Source organism: Dermacentor variabilis, chromosome 6, assembly GCF_050947875.1.
Source record: "Dermacentor variabilis isolate Ectoservices chromosome 6, ASM5094787v1, whole genome shotgun sequence".
In the NCBI taxonomy this organism is placed as follows: Eukaryota; Metazoa; Arthropoda; class Arachnida; order Ixodida; family Ixodidae; genus Dermacentor; species Dermacentor variabilis.
This window is the reverse complement of record NC_134573.1, coordinates 127073635-127094339: the sequence shown is the minus strand read 5'-3', so window position 1 is coordinate 127094339 and position 20705 is coordinate 127073635. Positions and strand designations below refer to the sequence as shown.

The window sequence follows — 20705 nt, the reverse complement described above, 5'->3', positions numbered from 1 at the left end:
CCAGTATGGTGTAAAGGTTCATTTAGCGTGCCTTAGAGCATTGCTTTTCAAACTGAAATCTAGGTGCTCAGGTGTCAAGACAATTTCAGGGCTTGGATGTTATTCTCAATGTGTGACAAATGTTGCCTGTCAAAAGAGCAATTCAAACGTGAACAATTTTGTTTCCTGTGTATGCTTGTGTTCCACGTAAAAAAAAAAAAATGGTATTCCTTAATAGTAAACTGCTAACAGTTTGTGGGCTCTTCTGATGTGGAGAACTTCGCGAACCACAGCCTTAGAGCTTTGAAACAAGTATTACTTTGCTAATCTACAGAATGATGGAAATGCTGGTCAAGAAGAGTGAATTATATTTGGAAATTGAGAGAAAAAATAGCAACTCACTTTTAATTTTCCATCGTAGTGCCCGAGGACTCAAGATGGAACCTTTTAACTTAACTATGACAAGCGCCATTCAAAATAAGGAGGCTACTGGCACGGTACCTACAGGTAAGCATCTGTCTGCCGTGTGCTACAACATGACGGTAACTCTTGTTTTCTCGTTGCCGCTGGACTAGACATAAACTTGTTTAGAGCCCTTTTTGTGCATGGTGGGGGTCAATGGCATGTCCAGATAAACCGGCATTTGATGGGCATAGACGATTTGCCTTAGCTGGAGGTTCTTGGACTTGCACAGCGAAATAATGTGGCACTCGAAAGCCACAAGCAGCTCTTCGAACAATTCGGGCAGCTTTTCCAAAATCGAAGTTCGGCGGCGTAAGGAAAATCCAGCACGGCCCATCTAGCGATAAATCCAGTGCTTGCTGGCTTTGAAGGCATAGCTGGGTAGCCCTTTTTTTCGTGTAAGCTCCTTAGCTTTTGCCTGCATAAGCTCCACGCTCACAGCTAGATGCGCAGCTCACTGTTGGCGTACGAACTCCCTCAGGGAGAGTTCGATTTCCGGGAATGTCCCACTCTTCGGCCCGCGAAAGCTTCGCGTTCCGCTGCACACGAATAGGGCTTCCTTCTGTCGACGCCACCCACAAATGCTTCCCTCGTTGACACCAAACTACCTCTCGGCCGCACTGTTGCCGATGTCCTGTGCAGCTAAAATAACTTTCCTCTTGAAAGCAGCCAAGTACTGTTTTCATGGTCCAGACATCTTGGTCCTTCAATGCGGAGTAAAAGAAGATGCACTTTGCGAAGCGTGGTTTGCACATGTGCTGCCAAGGTGCACACTCAACAATAAAGAAATGATGTAGTCACGCAGAAATAACGAAACCAAGCCGTAGCCACGCAGCAATAAGGAAGCCAAGTCATAGCCACGCAGGAATAACAAAAGTCAAGCCATAGTCATGCAGCTATAACAAAACCAAAACTTCTAGCCCAAATTCCTGACTGAAATTTTTGTTCGAATCTGTATATAGTACGAGGCAAACATTTGGAATGCTAATAGTAAGGAAAAAGAACTCGTATTATACGCGGTTTTTTACGGTATTGCCTTGCGTAACCTCAAGCGCAGCTGAAACGAAGGTGTCGCGTGGTGTCTCCCCGCTTTGCACGAAAGGAATTGGCTTACAAGCAGCGCACTGACACTGGCAGTGCTAGCCCTCGAGACCCGCTTGGCACCACTGAAGATGAGCTCACCGTTCGAGGGATCGTGTTTCAACACTTCATCTCGAAGCTCCTCCTCGGCTACCTTGACTCCACAGGAGGCGTTTGAGAAGTTAATGCGGAGGAGAGACGAGGACAGAGGCTTGAATGAGAAAGAAGTGGGGCAAACGGTGCTGTGTTTTTCGTCCTGTGCTGTGATATATTTCTTTAACCCAGTTATTGCATTAAAACAGTTAACGCCCTGTACTGTGAGGGCTGTAATGGTGCAGTTGACAGGATTGCGACAGGATGAACCACAAGATGCAACGATGTCATGTCGAACTTCGTTCTCAAAGTTGGAGGCCACCATCGTCGATGGCTTGCTGTCGAAGCAACGCTGTCACCTCCGCCACAAAGAAACAACTGGTCGACGAGCTGAGGGGCCATGGACTGCCCTGTTCTGGTCATAAGGATGACCTCATCGAAAGGCTTATCTGACACAGTGCAAGTGGCCGAGCCATTGGGCTGATGAACGCGTCAACATCAATCCAGGCTGCCGACGATGATGACAGGCAGGCAAACCTGGATGCGCTATCCACCATCAATGTAATGTTTTGTGCTGAGCTAAATGTCACCTGAGCCCAGCGAGTCGTATGACTATGAGCGACATCCGTGAGGTTGTCAACAACACGAACCTAATGTCCGAATACTGACTGAACATGTCACGAGTTCATATCACCGAGCGCAACCTTACGCTCCCACTGACAATGGGTTCAATGCAGTCACTGACATTGAACAATCCCACAAGACAAGACTCGGAACACCACGACACCTAGAATGCTCCAACGTAGGACTCCCCCAATGCAGGGCCTTCCAGCGCTTGGATCCTGGCTGCACGCAACATACAAGACCAGCTCGCGAAAGGGCTGTCTAGAGGCCCACCAACGACGAACCCAATCCATATCTACTCCACGAGCGACACTTCATCCACAATTCCGACCTACGACAAGGCACCCCAAGAAAGTGCTCAGCGATAGATTTGTGCCAGAGGAGTGGATTGCAGTGCTCACTCATTGCACTTCATTGCGCTTCATTGCTCATGCTGGCAAGAGCAGCGGACTGACTGATCGGGTCAGCCAGGGACTGGCACAGCACTTACCGGTCACATTGTGACACCTAGGAAGAGTGGAAACACTCTCTCACACAGAGGTTGAAGCGGAGGCTTAGGATACAGGAGTTTTTCGAGCTGCAGTTGAAATGGCGCCTTCTGAACAAAGAGGCCATCATTGAGTATATGTACTCGAAAAATGCCATACTCGACAAGGCGCCATCCCGACTTGTAGAAGAGAGTCTTGCTAATTCTTAGTGGCATCGATAACCAGGCTCGTACTGAGCTGCTCTCCCAACGCAAAGCGCCAATGGAATGTTCATGCCCTGGACGAGAAAGGTCGACCACTGCCTTCAGCAGGCTGCCATGAGCAAAGGTCAGACAAATGTTGCAGACCAGCCAATGACCCTGCCCCCATGTCGATGCAAGACACATGGAGAAACGATATGAGACCTCTGCGCCCCGAACCAGCCACACTCGATCATGTATTTGTGATGACCTTGGTCATCTGTCCCATGACTGCGACAAACTCAAGACTTAGGCGACGATCCTGGCAGACAAGAGGTGAGCCACGAGGGAGGACAAAGATGGCAGAACAGGGTCAACGGCAAGGCAAGCAAACTGTTTCTTGGATTCGATCAGCGGCACTATATCAGTCATGACTGGCTGTGTCAACCAACAAACCATTCGTGTATGCATAGATAGTGGTGCCAACGTATCCATCGCAAGGGCAGGGGCTTTGACCGACATCCCCACGCGGGCCTGGGTCTTGCGCGAGGTGGTCCTAGTGCTCAACTGCAGCATACGTCCGATGCATGCATTAACGCCAGACGTTACTGTGGGTACAACAAATGTTTGTCTCGTAAGTGGCATGATCCTTGATACCTGGCTCAAACTGGTGGCGAATTGCCAACATCAATGTAAAGTTCCACAATATGAACGATGTCACAAGCATCCCAATAGAGCCCGCTGAGAAAATGTTGCCACCCGAGGCATTGCTCGCAAAACAGATCATGGGTCACCGCAGGGGAGAGACACTAATTGCCTCCTTCTGCCAACAAACAAATGAGTGTGCCTTTGAAGACAATGGTTTCAGTACGCTTTGATATGATGTACCCAACGCCTGATGACGGCTTCAAGCAGCTGGTGGAAGGTGCTGCACGAAAAATGACAAAAGCTGCCAGTGAAGCAGGGGAAGATCTGATCCACGGCTTTATGCTGGAGCATCACCAAGCGTTCACCTGGGCATGTGTCCGCACTTGCAACACAGCATTGAGCTCAAAGACAACATACCCATTACAAATAATTAATGGCTCTCACTGGAGAGAATACTGCAGAGATCTGCAGGGTTTCTCACACGCCCGACAAGATCATTGAGGAAACCGTCAACGTAAGGCAACTCGGAAGATAAAAGGAACTTGCCTCAAACACCACAGAACTGCTGCCACCACGCAATGACACATGTGCCTGAGGACAGACGCAATATTCAGGAAAGCTGTGTCAGCAGAATTTAAGATATATTTCCCCACGTCACCTGAAACACTGCTGAAATGAAGGCGCCACATCCCGCTGCCCATCCCATTTCTCTTCGTGCGAGAGGAATCTGCTAACAAGCAGTGGACTCCGACACCTGCAGTGCCAGTTACCGAGACCTTGTTGGTGCCACCGAGATGAGGGATTGGGTTTCAACACTTCATTTTGAAGCTTCTCCTACCTTGATTCTACACAAGGGGTTCTACAACTTAACACTGAAGAGAGATGAGGACAGAGACTCAAACAAAAAGACGAGTGGCAAATGGCCCTGCGTTTTTTGTCCTGTGCTGTGATAATTTTCTTTATCCTAGTTTTTGCATTATAACAGTTAACACCTTGTATTGTGAGTGCTGTCACATGCATTGGTTATTCATAAATACGGATATTCTTGCATAAATACTTATAGTAAGAACTAAAAAAGTAGATACACTGAAATAAATATTCCGATTCGGCACTTGGGCAGTAGTCGGCATCAAAGGAATTGCCGCTTTACTCACTTGCAGCAGAGCAACCAGCATGCACGCCCATAGCATAATTGAACCGTTTATATGAGCGCACGCAAGAAAACTCCACGGTTGTGCACCCTTCAGAAAACCCAAACAACTCGGAAACTTCCCGTAATCCTTTGTCCCATCACCAACAACGGGCAGTCAGTTTTCGTGAGTCTCGAGAAAGAAAACGCAGGCATGGCAGCACTCTCATATACGGCATCATCGTTTGTTTATACCAGTGCGCACCTGTGAATAGATATATTAATCGCACCCCTGTGAGCAGTAAATGAGCGAGCATCTAGTGGTTGCCGTTTGAGAGATTATGAACCAGATAGACATCGGTTTTTACGAGTGCAACGAATGGAAATAGCTTGCGAGACCAAACAAACACTGTCATGCACTGATGTGCGAGCGGTTATGTAAATGTCAGCGGAAAGAAGGCGTGGAATGAAAACCAAGAAACTATGGAGCGAAGAAAAACTCTTGAGATTAAAACATATCTTGAGATTAAAAAAGACACTTTCTCTGCAGCACACTCGCAGTACGCATGCAGAACTTTTGGACGTTCGTTCATCATGATGAGCTGCTTGCACTTCCTGCTCTTGAGGCCAAGCTTGTGCATGCGTATGTTGACCGCCTTATTAACGTCGAGCCACTCCAAATAATGGACGAATTTATCCTGAAGAAAGTTCCTGCCACAACACTCGCGCCTGTCTTCACCATGTGCGCAATCGGAGATAGTTGTTCGAAGCGCACGTTCAGTTTACATACAGTGTCGCCTCACGTGATTGGCCTAGGCCCCGCCGAGTCGGCTGCGCCCGGGGGCTGACTCAGTTGAATCAAAGCAGTGACCAAGCTGTTAAAGAATAAATGCTAGTGTAGCTCTCAAATCATTGTTCCAAATGGCCTGCACATTGCAGTAAGAAGGCTGAGAATTCTCAATGAGCAGCCGTCGCATCGGAAAATTTAAAAAAAAAAGAAAGAAAAAAGCATGGGGACACCCGCAAGGCTGTACCACTGCATAGAGGTGAAAAGCAGCGGGAGCGTGCATGTCTTGCCCATCAAATTTAGTTGAAGTGGCAGCTGCTAGAGGGGTTACCTACTGGGAAAAGGTCCATTACATTCACTCGTTTCTATGACATCATGGCAAAGGAGAACTTCTTTTACATCGATGCCTCTCAGAAACTGTTTTGGCGCACAGGGGCAGGAAGTGTAGGTGCAGTGCACTTATGTGGGCGAAGCTTGTACTTAATTCTTGCGTTGTCAATGAAAACAGATAAATTAATAGAGTTGTGGCACTCGTAGCATTACTGTCTTACCATTACCAACACTGGCAGCAGGGCGTGTGTGGAGTTAGTACCAGTCTCTGGCAAGTTTACTGGGAGAGCTTCTGGAGATCATTGTGATTGCGCAGCAACAAGGCAGTGCTTGGGCTGCCCACTTTGATCATAATTCACACGTTTCTTGCTCTTTATCTTGACAGCAAGAAATAGATTATAAAATCTGCTATCATTTGGTTTTCTCTTAAGCTGAGAACAAGGTATAAGCAATGTTCTGTTGTTATTATCGAGATAGCTTGTTTGTTTTGACTCTGCTAGGCTTAGAGAGATAGCACCGAGGCAACAAACTGCCAATTTTCACTTAGTATGTGGGGCCACACCAGTTAGTGACGATCAACACTGCACATTTGCTGAAAGTCAGTTACTCTGATCCTCCAAACGCTCTCAACTGTTGCAAGCTTTTGAAAGAAATGATATACCGTTGCCTTTTACACTTCCTTGAGTCAAACAAAATTCTTGATCTATATCAGTGCGGTTTTAGAGAAGGACAGTCTACAACAGACCAGCTTGTGTGCATCAAAGCAAACATTTGTGTTGCCTTCGTACATAAACAATCTTTCTTATCTGTGTTTCCATACAACTTGGTATATGGAATCCTGTGCGAGCTGTCAGCATTGGGCATCTGCGGCAATATTTTAAAGATTATAGAAAGCTACCTACACGACAGTATATTCTGGGTGAATATAGGTAGTGCTCTATCACATGCATTCATACAGGAAACTAGGGTGCTTCAGGGAGGCGTGCTCAGCTGCATGCTCTTTGTCGTTGAGATGAACGCGTTTCTTGCATCATTACCATGAGCTATTTTTTATTCAGTCTATGTAGACGACATACAAATAGGTTTCAAATCCTGTAACCTTAGAGGGTGTGAGAGATAAGTAACCGTGCTTGAACAAAGTGTCTAAGTGGGCAGACGAAAATGGGTTCAAAGTGAACCTCCACAAAAGTTCTTGTGTTCTTTTCACCAGGAAGAAAGGGCTTCTTGCAGATCCCACTACCGAAATGTATGGGCAACAAATACCTGTGAACAAAGAGCACAAGTTTTAAGCGTCATACTTGACTCCATACTTACTTTAATTCCACACATAAGATATCTCAAAGTGAAATGCCTAAAAACAATGAACTTACTGAAAATTTTATCTCGCACATCTTGGGGCTGTGGCAGGATATGTTTAATGAATCTTCACAAGAGCTTAACTTGATCATGACTGGACTATGGTGTCATGGACTCTGCCGCTCCGAGTGTGCTAAAAATGCTAGATCCCGTCCACCATCTAGGTATCCGCCTGGCCACTGGCGCATTCAGAACAAGCCCTGTCGAAAGTTTAGTATACATAGAATCAAATGAGTGGTCACTCCATTTGCAGAGAACATATGTCAACTTCACCTACTTTCTCGAAGTGCACTCTAATCAGGAACATCCGTGTTCTTTAACCGTTAATGACTTGACATGTTCATAATTGACTGTCTATGAGACTGCCTTTCTCACTGCGTGTGAGAGAACTTAGTGAAGAAATGGATGTCCCACTTATGGAACATCACCTAATGCCTCCAGCTAGGCTGTTGCCAACCTGGGAGTGGCAGGTGATAGAGCATGATGTATCCTTTGTAGCGGTCAGAAAGCACACTCCGAAGCTCGAAACCGCAATGCATTTCTGTGCACTTCAATCGAAGTGCTCTCGCTCTGAATTGTACACCGTCGCCTTAGTCTCATGCTGGCATATGTTACGCTGCTGTTGGCCCCTTTTTTTCCAAATCTGACCTATTGAACCTTCTAAAAAGTATATTCAGAAGCCTGTGCAGTACTGTCTCCGCTAAAACATCTAAAGAAATTTAAACTTGAGAAAGCAGTAATATTCACAGAATCGTTAAGTCTTGTAAAAGCGTTAATTTCTTTACAAAAGCGTAAAAATCCTATTTATTGAACTTTGCTCAATCTTGTGCAACATTTATTTGTCTCATAGATGTGTAGTGATATGCTGGGTTACTGGCCATTGAGGAATACAGAGTAATGTGTTTCCCAATGAAATCGCCAAATCAATAGCATTGCAAGGTATTAATCGTTCTGCTGCTGCCCCTGCCTCAGATCTGAATCCTTTCCTACAAAACAAACTGTGAAGCCCCTGGAAATGCCTGTGGGATGTTGAAACGAGCAGCAAGATTCACATGATTAAGTTGAAGTTAGGTTTCCGGCCCTCAACTATGTAAACGCGAAAAAAAGATGTCCTATTCTGTTGTCTCAGAATAGGACACACACATGGCGCTCAACTTTCTATTCACTTGTAACGAGCCTCCAACCTGTGGTATATGTGGTGATAGGCTGACTGTCCTCCACATCTTCCTGGAGTGTTGGGAAGCCAAAAGAGAGAGGAAGACATTTTCCTCTCGTAAGCCGTTATTGTGTCCCTCTTCACCCAGCTATATTTCTTGGTAAAGAACCACTTTTTAACACCAAAGCAGTCCTCGCTTTCTCAAATGATGTTGTCCTACATGTTATAAGCCCAACAAATTTGTAGCGCATCCTCTCTCCAGCGGATGCCGCTGTGATATTAGTTTTATATAGCACATGCCTTCATGCCCTTGCGTTTCAAGGGCTCTGTTTTAAGGCAGTAATACTTCTTGCCAATTCTTGCATCTGACATATCTTGTGAATCCCACTAACAGTGGCATGGCGCTCTTTGGCCATACCTGGTGCTTGTACAACTAAACAACACACACACATTCATTCACTCATTTTATGAGACATACATAGATGAGCTGCTGTTGTTCCATTTCTACTGCAGTTATCTGTGATGAATGTGGCAGCCGCCCAGCCACCTGCAGGTGTGATACATGTCCATCAAACTTCTGCAAGTTATGTTTTGACCAAGTAAGTGCTCAGCAAGCAGAGAACTGTACTCTACACTAAATGTTCCATAATATTATTGCGGTCTTTATGTGGCAAGAAAATGGGAGAAATTTTTTTCGTGCTCTCTTTACAGCTCCACCAGATGGCAAAAACAATGCGCAAACATCAGCCCAGAAGCCTGACTGCAGTATCGATGTGAGTGGAGCTGCTTCTTGCATTTGCAAATTTCAACATACCTACTGTCGAATATTTGGGCTTGTGTGTAGCTATGTGAAAAGTCAAGTTTTATAAATAATAAATTTTGTTCACGATAGAAAGACGGGGCAGCGCTAGTTTGCAAAATGAAAATTATAAATTGTGATGGTACCTGTGCCACCGTCTTAGGGCACACAAGACTCCAATATGCCAGAGGGGTACTTGTTTTGAGCAAGTTTATTCAGACAAGTTGTCATGAGTGATGGGGTAAACACGTGCCACAAACCTGTTCTGAGTCCATGTCAGCAGTGCCCTGCTCAGCTTTCACCTTCTTTTTAACAGCGGAACTGTTTAGCGGCTCACAGTGTTCGTTGTGGTTGTGTTCGACTGTGGTTGGTTGTTGTTGTTAGTGCACACGTCTGTCATGCTAGACAAAGGTTCCCCACTGGGCTGACAGATGGCGACACTGCCACAGCGAGCATCCATGAGGGAGCGCGTGCCAGGTGGTGGGAGAGGAAAAGGATACACAAGAGAGAGCATGACCATCAGATGGCCTTTTGCGTTATGGACGCCGAATGGCCAGGAGGTCCCAGTGCGCTTGCTGGTGAACTCCGGCCCATACCCGCTCCGGAAACAGTGGATGTCGAATGGCTAGAATGTCAGCGCGTGCTTGCCCGGGAATGCCAGCACTGTCGAAGAGCAAATAATCCCTCAATTCGCGCTACGAAAACATGAACCGCAGATTCTAGCTCAACACAATGATAGAGGCCGTAAATGACAAGATTGGAGTAATTTACGCTAATTTCCCCACTGTGTGCAGGGTGTCTACCAACTGGGAAAGCCGGGAATTCTCAGGGATTTTGAGTAGCCTGGAAATAATTGGGGAAAACTCGGGGAATTTGTGCTTCTATCAGGGAAAATTTGCGGTAATTTTATTGAAAGTGAACGAAAGTTGCGGTAATCCTGGCTTGAGAAACACAGAGGAATCACAACGAATCGTCTTTGACGCCATGTCGTTGGCTGGAGGAGTTGCCAGTGTACAGTCAACTGCCAACTTTCTGGATGCCCGATAATTCGGATGGCTTTGCGGCACCATGTACCTCTTAGAATGTCTCAAAACTTATCTGAAATTTTGGACGCAAGAACCCTTCACCGCCCGATTTTCCAGACTTTTTGCCGTGACCGCACGTCCAAAACAGCATTAATCAAAGTCACCACCGCTGCCGTTTTGATTACCTCGCCGCCTCGAACCGGCACTGTCGCACGCAGATCAGCTGGCAGTCTTTTCCATCACTGCGGCAACGTTAGGCCTAGCTGCTTCGACATTCTCTATAAGCTTCTTGCTTTTGGGTGCTGTGTCTTTCATTGAAAGAATTCACTGCTGTCAGCAATGGCACCGACTCTGCCGTTGTGGTCCTCGCGATTAGCTTCGTAGTTCGGAAAGCAATGCGTGCTGCATAATGCCGGTTCCTAATAGTCAGCTTCGCCTCAATGCAGAATTGTTACGCTGTGAAGCATAAACGAAAGTATTGCGGTGGGAGCGTAACAAGCGTGGGAAGAGTCAGTTGTCATGAGACACAGTATGTATTCCTTAGTTATACATGCCTGCATCCGTCATTTCCTATCGCAGTAAGAGCACCGATATGCTTAATAAATGTACTGGCAGGCCTTCAGAGCTTCTTTTATATGTGCCTGCGGCGATTTGAGCCCTTAAGGGCAATAAAAGACACGCATTCATGTTTTTGAACTACCTAATTTTTCTGATGTTTTTGTGGCCCCTAGGGATTCCGAAAAATCGAACGTTGATTGTACAACTGACCAAGAGGATGCTTCAAATGGTCCGTGGGGCGAACGCACGGCGTAAGGAGGATGAGAACACAAAAGACCTGCACATTGAGAAATGATTGGGAAAGGAGGCGTGCCGTCTCTCTTTGAAGGAGCTTGAGCTCAAAAAACAAGATTCAGGTGTTTCTCATCTAAACCAAAATAAACTCTTTAAAGCAGTGAAACGCAGCACTGAGGCATTGTGTGCGGGCCGAGAGTATGACAGCTGAGGTTGACTCACCAGCTCTTGCGAGAGAATCTCACTTCTGACAAAGTTTGGGCCTCATATACCAATGAGCTTGCTATCAGTTGATGAAAATAGCTCATATTTGGAAATAATTGCTTCTGTATGCATCTACTTTTTATTCACATTTGAGAATATTCGACTAGATTTTTAGTGGGTTTTACCATTTTTTTTTCGAAGATGGTTTATTCGCTGTGCATTTTACTAACCCTTACCTTCTGTTTTCTTTTGGAGTAAAATAAACGCTACGCCTTGCTATTCAAACTGGATTAAGTCGCTTTTTTATTTTTTATATGCTTGCTAGAGAGTGACAGTATCAGGCTACATGGTGTCAGCCCATCTTGACATAAAACAATGTTCTGGGTCACTCAGGGGACTTTGCAAAGGCTGTTGGGGAAAACCTGGAAAACTCAGGGAATTTGGAAAGGTCAACTTGGTAGACACCCTGGTATATTTTTCCTCTTCTTTTAGTAAATGCTCCCAACTTCGTTTCACCGACCGGCTTCATTGTCTTCTTCACATGCACCTTCGCACCTTTTTCACCGCACGTGTTTAGGCCTATCATTCATGACACAAGTTCTAAAAGCAGGTCGAATCGGCAACAGCTAAATCATTAAAGAAATCACTGTGATCTAAAAACAGTGTTATTTACGTGTCTTTGCTGTTCCAAGTTTGCTGCTGCTTGTGTTCTGGGTCTGTAGGGATGTCAGTGTCAATAAAGTCCACATGGATCCCACTAAAAATGTATGTTCATAGCAAACATAAAACAAAAAATATGTGCTATTTATTACCTCTCCTCCCCCTGCCCTCAACGGTCTGTGAGATGATTTTACGCATTTTAGTCGTCACAACTTGGGAGGTATGCATTGAAAATTTAACCACTGATAGCTGCCACTATAAGTTGCTGTCTTGTACTGTGTGGCCACTGCTCCTGTCTTCTTGCAATCAGTGCATATCAATACCTCTGCCCTACAGGAAGATGTAGCATCGTTTAGTATGGTGTTTGTTTTTAACCTTGTTACCTGGTCAACGGCCTTTGGTCAGACCCTTTGCACATAATACTATTGCACATTGTCTTGAATTATTCTTAATGTCAACTAGGAAGTGATTACATAACATATCCACCTCAATTATGATGTCAATCAGATGCATGCTGAACTTTGTTTCCATAGTATTCTTTCCAACAGCTTTTGAGGAAATTGACATTCTAATATGACAGTCTAGTCTTGTTGCAGATGACAAAAAGCAACCATGAAGTACATTATGAATACCGTGAAATTATATGAAAATCTAAGATGCAGCGTCAATGTGGCAACCCACCACATGATGTTGCATCATCATGTTTGTGTTTGTGTGAAGAAAATCAGTTTTTAGTGTACCAAAAACTAGGAAGTGGTTACATTGTTCGGGTACATTTAGGTGCTACATCTGGCATCTTAACCGTGGCATATGAAAAAAAAAAAACGGTTTTTCACATTTGCAGCATAATAAATAGTAATAAGAACAGACTTGAAAAGCAATCATGTCACCAAGCTCTCCAAGTCTCAATAGGCTATTGGGATCTGTAATGTCACCAGAAGACACCTCCATTGAATGAGTTAAGGGTTTTCATCATCCAGTGCTGAATGTTTCAGAACCTAATTTGTTCTCTACCTAACAGCAGCGCCATACACATAACAAAAGTAAGCAGAAAACAGCACAAGATTTGAATTACATGTATGATCATTCAATATAAGTGCTTATTTACATCCTGGAATCCAAAACTACGGTACTGTGTGCTTTTCCTAATTGGTGACAGATTGCATTTCCACATTGACACTGTGCTCAACCATGTTGGCCTTGTTGTTTCTTAAAAAAGTTATTGGGATTCATAACTGGTTCAACACTTGCACATAAAGTTTCATGTTTTGTGTGACTTTGCTTTGACACTTTGTTACTGCCATCGGACACAGATGGTGCTGTTTTCTCATCGTGTAAAATTAAATGTCAGGTGGATATGAACGGCTAAAATAACGTATAACAGCCACCACTGTTACAGTGATAACATAGAAAGGTTGCCTGGTTCAATTTTATTATACTAGTAAAGAAAAGTGGGGTAAAAGATGTTATTCTGCTGTTGTACGTCTCGTGTTTTCCAGTGCTGTAGAGACTACACTGTGTGAAGTGCACAAGCGACTGCTGGAGTTCTTTTGCACAACGGATGGCAAGCTGATCTGCACTTTCTGCGTAGTCATGGGAGAGCACAAGCAGCATGAAGTGGTGTCTGTTCTGGATCAAGTGAGATGCTTATCTGTTTATTTAATTTCAAAAGAGGCTTTAGGGAGCAGAGGTTGCATTAGCAAAAGAAAGAAGTGTGTAACACAAGCAACCTTGCATAACTTATACACCAAATATTATGAATACATGCAAAAAAAGAAAACTAAAAAAGAAAGAATGAATTGGTGCCACTTGTCTGGTGCTGCGTGGAATCGGAAGAAAAAAGAAAGGTCAATCAATTCATTAATTCGACGGAAGTGTGTTAGCATTAACCCTTCGCAAGCCTTAAGTAGGGCTGCCTCCGATTTGGTTTGCCATCACATCGCCTCGGCCTTATTTTGGTGACATTCCTCAGCCGACTTTCCATACTGCTTGTCGATTGCACTCTATCCGTTTTAAACTGTACTCAAGGACAAGCACATTCACAAGATATGTGAGCCTGTCAAACGCCACGGCCAATCTGCCAAGACCGCCACAGCGCAATTCCCTCCTCTCCCTTAGAAGCAGGGTATCGGAACAAAATGTTTTTCATTCTGGTTTTAGTTTCGTTCCACTAAAAACAGTTCCATTCTGGTTCCTGCTTCAGAACGGAAAAAAAGAGGGTCTGTAACAGTTCACAATGGTTTTTGTTTGCAAGCAAAACTAGAAATATTGCAAAACTATCTTGCATCGCATTTGTGTGAATACTGTTCATAAAACCACTGCAAATACTATAGGGGCTTTGTACCATTGTGAACAATGAATTGATGTGATTGACTAATTGCCATTCAGGTTGTGGCTTTAAGTAAAATAGTAATTTTAATCAGAAATTCAATGTATGCTTTTCTTTTTCTAGAACAAGAAATCTATCTCGGAGCTAAAACCAGCACTGGATGAAGCTATGAAGCCCTACCTTGGCCTGAAACGAACTGTCAAAGTAGGAATCTTGGTTTGCCTTCTGAGTTCTTGCAATTTTTCGTTGTGCTACGAGCAGTGTGTATTTAGAAGTGTATACATTATTTATAGGGGCAATGGAACAATGTTTCTTTAATTGAAATGAATACAGATGTTTTGTAACCTGTCATCAAATACTTGGCATTGTGATATGGGATGCTTGGAAGTGGGCACTCAGTTCAAAGTGAAACAGGGTTAAAACAATATTGCTGGTATAAACACTTAAGGCATCTCATTTGTAAAGAGTAAGAAACATGCACATCTGCAATCACCAGAGCTATTTGCAAAGCAAACACAGGCTTTTGCTTTAGTTGCAGGTTCATTGCAGTGTGCCAGACAACAATAATATCTGGCTTAAGCGATCATGAATAAATCCTCTCAATGTTCCGCTTGCTCATGCAAAGTGCATAAGTATTCTATGACGACATTTAACAATATACTTAACCCTTTCAGGGTCAGTGATGTAAATATACGGCACCGCGAACAAGTCCAAAATGGTCGGTGCCATATATTTACAGCGCCGTCTGTACATTTAAAAAGTGCGCCAATTTCCTAACTTTTTCTTTCCTGGCATGTGCTACCACTATGCGTGAATACAGGTAATTTTTTTCTCGCGCCTCTCTCTCTCGGTTTTCGTTGCATGGTTTGTTTGCTCTGGCGCATCTATATACTACCGCCCGTGCATTTGTGTGCACGCGGGCGGGCGGCGGTTAGTTTGGGTTTTGTTCCCGCGGCAGTTTCGGCTTTTTGCGCTCTCAAAACTGATGGCTATCTCGTTACTAATTGCTGAAATGGTGACCGCCTGTTACTCGCGCATTTATTGCTCACAAGGGTGTGCACATGTGAATGACGCCACTGCCGTGCAAGCGTTTCCTTTTTATGGAGACTCATGAAAACTAATCGCCTCTGGTTGGCGGTAAGATGAAGGATTATTGGAAGTTTGTCACACGGTTTGCTTTTTTGACGGGCACACAACCACATAGTTTTCTTGAGTGCACTCACCTGCTCAGTTCAATTACGCTATGGACGTAAATATTAGTGTAAGAGCAGGAACATTTGAAACTTGCGAAATATTCTCATGTGCGCATTTTCTAAGCCTTGAATTATGTGCATAAAAATGCATGAAATTTTTAATTATAAGTTTATTTCCTTGTTTTATTATTGTTATTCATGAACAAACAGTACATATATACAAACACAAATTCTTTTTCACACTTTACAGTCACCTAGAAAAATTACGGTAAACCTTTTTTTGAAATAGGTCCCTCTAAAGAATTTAAATCTGCAATAAAAAAAATTGATGCTGGGTGGTCACATATGACGAAATAAATCGACCCTGAAAGGGTTAAAAAGCATATAAAGGGCTTGGAAGTTTAATGTTCTAGAGTGAGAGGGCTGCTGTCTGTTCGTGAAGTTGTGTGGACATGCATATCTCGCACCTGCAAAAGCAATGAAAAGGTTTGACTACATGCCCAGTTCAAAATTCTCGCAACATTCTAAAGTTCTCTTGCAGCATTGATTTTCTAGTGTTTAGTTTATTTGACCAGGTTCACAAAGGTTTTCCTGCCCGAAAGTTTATGAATCTACCTTTTGCGGCCAACATTATGTACCTTCCTTTTCCTTTTGCTGTCTCTTTATCTGGCTCAGTGAACTGTTTCAGTTATCTTTCCTAAAAGCCAACAAACTGGAATCTGCTTCTGGTGAGCTTTAGTGTTTGTGTTAATTCATTTGCAGAAACTTGAGACTGTGTGCAAAAGCGCCGATGGCCATTACAATAAGCTGGTACAAGATGTTCAGTCTCAATTCCAGCACCTGCACTGCCTCCTGCAGCTTCGGTAAGCCGTGTTGTCAGATCCTCTCGTAGAGAATGCGATGCAGTGGTACAGCCTCCTTCATTTTTAGCTATGTCACGTGAGCATCCATCACGCATCATTTTAGAGCCTTGAAACGGTGATAATCAGCGAGACCCGCAGAAGTGCTCTCAGGCACACTAAGCGCTCTCCTGTGTAAGGGTTGTCTAATACGATGTTCCCTTCAGGACGACGCACGAGAATATTGTAGTGTTCTCGCACGATATAGCTAAATATGCGAGAGGATGCACATGTCTTGCTTACAGCAGAGTGTATGCTGCGTAATTTTGGGATTATCAGGTTATATGTACCTGCCAACTGTCCCGATTTGTTCGCGGGTCTCCTGAGTTTTCCTCCACTTCTCCTGATTGTACGGAGACAACTCGATGTTTCCTGAAAAATAGCCCTGACACTTACTGAGAAGCACTTTTTCTGAAAATAAATTACGGTGTGCACATACCTGTGAACTCTCCCCATTATGCTTACAGTTCAGATATTGACCGTTCTGCACTGTTGTATGGCTGAGGAAATAATCTAGCAGAAATCTGACTTTGATTCTTATTCAAAAAGACAGCCGTTGGTCCAGCTGCATTAAAAAAGGAGAAAGAAGAAAAAGAAACGACAGTTGGTGCAGCCACCCATAGTGTATTAATTGAATTCACACATTATTGGGGAGTTGTAATGGAATAGTAAACCTTCTATTTCAGCCACATTGCAAAGAGAATTTTTATTGGCATCACACTTGCTAATTTGGACATATTTGGGCACACACCAGTTCTTTCCGACAACCCTCAGAGTGCAGCGAGTGCAGAGCGCCTTCAGCGTGCGATGCAAAAGGAGCAAACGCGATTCTAGCGTGCAACCAAACTGAAACAGTGAAGTCTGCGTTGCCAGAGTCATCACCTAAAATCCTGCAGGATTGACAGTCGGGGAAATGCTTTGTGCTTATTTGTGTCTTTATAGCCCTTATTCTTGCGTTTACCGCTGAGCATGATACAGCGTTGATGGCATGCCTTCAGAACTGTGCAGTCGCCATCCATGATAACGTCGATTGCAACCACAGTTTCATCCGCAGCAGTTTTGACAAACACTACTTTCATTTTGACTCGGTGCTCACACTTAAATGTGTGCCTTCAGTACTGCATGGTCGCCAGCAGTGATCATGTCGATGGCGACCGCGGTGTTGTCTACAGCAGTTGTGGCAAACAGTAGCTTTGTTTTCACTTGGCGTAATGCCTGTGCAAGTCACAAACACGGTGTAAGCTGTCGGGGAGGAAGAGCGATCCTACTGTGGCCCGAACACTTGTATCAAACCTGCTGAGTATATTGCGATGGACGGATGATCTGTTGCGGACCAGCTCGCTAGTGAAAAATTAATTGGGATGTGCGTGTAGTAGTAGAAAGCATGTCTTGGATGAAGATGTGTCTTGCGCTGCAGCCACGCTGCAAAGGAAGTCGTGAGGCCTTTGCTGCTGCAAACGCTTGTCAGTCACGAGATGATAATTGCAGCTTCAGCACTGCTGTAGTGCAAAATTGAAGCAGGATTTGCCCATTCATTTCAATATTTGGTTAATTTGGCCATGTTAATTTTTGGCCTTGTGAAATCTGCATTAACAAAGTTTTACTGTTATTCTGCCACCCCTGAATTGGTTGCAACCCTTGCTAAATGCAGTGCTTTGAATAGGTGGCCTGATACACTATCTCTGAGATCAGGGCTATGCAGTGCCCGTGACGGTGTAAGGCATGTAGGTGATCTCAGGGACTACGTTTATTATAATTTTTTCTATCATGAAAGTGCAGTAAGTCTGATTTTTGGATTCCCTCGTGACCACGAAAACATCTGAAAAATTGGACTCTCCGAAAAAAAACAAATGTATGCCATTGCCCCTCAACGGCTCAAATTGCCACGTCTGAAATAGTTATAAAGGTCTGCCAACACAGTTATTATGCACCTCAGTGTGCACACTGTGGCAGGAGATGGCGGGTGCATGGGTGTATAATTAAGGAACACATACTAAGTCCTGCGACAGTGGCAATTTCCCACTCTTGGTGTGCTTCACTGCAATACATTGCGCATGCTTGATTGCGAAACATCTCTGTATTGCAGCAAAGCTGACTTTTGGGAACCGGCACTATGCAATGCTTTTTAAACCTCTGTCAGGCTTTCCGCACTTCAAAACCACCAGCAAGGATGACGAAGACAGAAGTGGCACCATTGCTCACAGCGGCAAATTTTTTCAATGAGAAACATGGCATCGAATAGCCGGAAGCTTGGTAGTGAATGTCAGAACAGCTAAGCCTAGTGTAACAGATTGCATGATGGCCATGGTGGCTATGGCTGCCAGCAGATCGGCAAACGAGAGTGGTGGTTCAAGGCAATGAGATTATAAAAATGGCAGCAGTGGTGGCCTCGATTAGTGTTGTTTCAAGTCTGTAGTCACGACAAAAGCTCGGAAAAATCTAACAACAAAAGGCTTCGACATCCTAAAGCGGAGGGTAAATGAAATGGCGCTACCGCTTCCAATGACATACAACACCTTCTGAGTGCAGCTGAGTGCCTTCTGATTGCAGCCAAATGCCTGAATTGCCTCAAAAGAAGAATGGGCTTCTGTTAAACTTTTCTGACTGGACGCGATAACATATTGCACATATAAAGCAAAGTGTGGCTTGGTAAACTTGAAAAAGTATCGTTTGACACTGTGCGATATCGGGGTACCCTGCAGTACTGAGCTTGTGGTTTGTGTGGACAGCGCCCTTCAGATAATAATGTTATATCAACAGTTGCAAGCATAAGTGAACTAGAAACAATTGAGTGTCTTTTCGTGCATGCTCTTTCGATCACGTCGCACTTAACGTCTGGTAATGCACATTTATTAACAGGAGCAGACAGCCAGTCAGAGCTCGTATGTGTGTGTAATCGCAGTGGATTGCACATGCAGTTTTCATAAACTAACATTGTTGTATGTTGAGGCAAGTACAGGAATTAAAAATATACTATTCTGAGCATGTAAAGCATAATGAAATGTCCTTCACCGACTGCAGCTGCATTGAAGTGAGAAACACCACAGCACTCTAAGCCCAAATTTTTATTTACCTGTATCCTTTCTTCTTTATCCGAACGACTAACTCGGTGACAGATAAGCTAATATAACAATAGCGTACAGTGAAACCTTGTTACTACAAACACCACATTAACAAACTTTTCAGATTAACAATCTTTTCAGAAATCCCCTGATGACTTCCTATAGTTGTAATGTAAAAATATTTCAGTGCTAAAAACCGAACTTTTCGGAATAATGATTGTTGTTCATTTTCCCTGTGATGTTAACATCACCTCAGTACTACTAATATTCCGAAATCTGGGGATTCTTAGATTTCAGTGTATCCTTCACGGCAGCCGAAAGAGTAGGCTAGCAGACAACCAGGCGCAGAGAGCGGATGTCGCGGTGCATGGGTTCGGAAAACCTGAGACGGCGCCCGTGAAAAAAGGAAAGTAGGCGAGCGGAGGCGACGACGCATCAGGTTTTGCGAGTGCATGCTCTGCCCGGGAAAGTGTCGCCTAGCAATGGAGGTGCGTCTCTTCCTTCTTTCACCCTTTCTGTGCATGCCTCTTTCTTTCGCGCTTCTTTCTGCAGCCGTACTAGCTACGCGCGCAGTGAAATGTAAGCTCCATATTCACGGAGATGCCATACGGTCGCACTTTGCACTTTTCAGACGGTGTCGTTTACGTGCACTTGTGCTTTGACGTAGTTCAGGTGTCCGCCTCGGGTGAGACAGTTGCAGTGTCCACAGCAAGAAATGTGAAAAACAAACAGAAAGCAAGAAGTATTGCTCTTTGGAGGCGACATGGAGCTACCTTTTTGTCGGTAGTTTTCTTGGCATCAGCCTCTGTTTTGGCTCGTCATTCTTATTATACGGTGCTTTGGTGGTGTGTGGCGGCGGAATCTATGGAAAATAGCAACAGCGCGTGCTGAGAGCAAACGGCGACATTTTTGTGGATAGCTCATATAGTGACAACTTATAAACTAATGGGTTGATGTGCGGAATGGTTAATTTTGCCACTTTCACTATAACAATCTTTCAGAATAACAAACAATTTACCGCGGTCACCTGAAGTTCATTATATTGAGATTTCACTGTATATCTTAGTGGGCAGTCCTTCACGTATACATAGATCTGACTGTTCTCGCTTCTTATGAATCACCAAGGACTGTCAGTCTTTTGCATGTTGCGAAGAACCTATGGTTGTGAGGCAGTGAAAAGATGGAGAAACATTTTTATTGGAACTGAAAGCAATATTATTGATGGATTGCTCATAGATAACCACCCTCATTACGGATTACACATTAATGAGGTAGTAAGAGCTATTTGCTGTTCTGAGAACAGAATAAAAGGAAGTGTGAATAGTCAAGTATCGTTTCATCAGAGAATGCACACATGCTGATTTAGAGCATTTGCTCACCTCCCTCTGGCTAAAATAAGGTAATATGTAAGTTATCACCAGCACTAATGTT

At 44.1% G+C, this 20705-nt stretch overlaps 1 protein-coding gene across 2 annotated transcripts in view; it reads left to right on the top strand.

Moving 5' to 3' along the window:
* qin (tudor domain-containing protein qin) overlaps window positions 1-20705 on the top strand; it is a 118731-nt gene that overhangs the window by 2970 nt on the left and 95056 nt on the right. For both annotated transcript variants that reach the window (XM_075695736.1, XM_075695735.1), the window contains exons 4-9: window positions 401-486; window positions 8825-8910; window positions 9023-9084; window positions 13291-13429; window positions 14244-14324; window positions 16076-16176. In XM_075695736.1, coding sequence (XP_075551851.1) covers window positions 401-486; window positions 8825-8910; window positions 9023-9084; window positions 13291-13429; window positions 14244-14324; window positions 16076-16176 — 555 coding nt within the window. The remainder of the gene's footprint in view (window positions 1-400; window positions 487-8824; window positions 8911-9022; window positions 9085-13290; window positions 13430-14243; window positions 14325-16075; window positions 16177-20705) is intronic.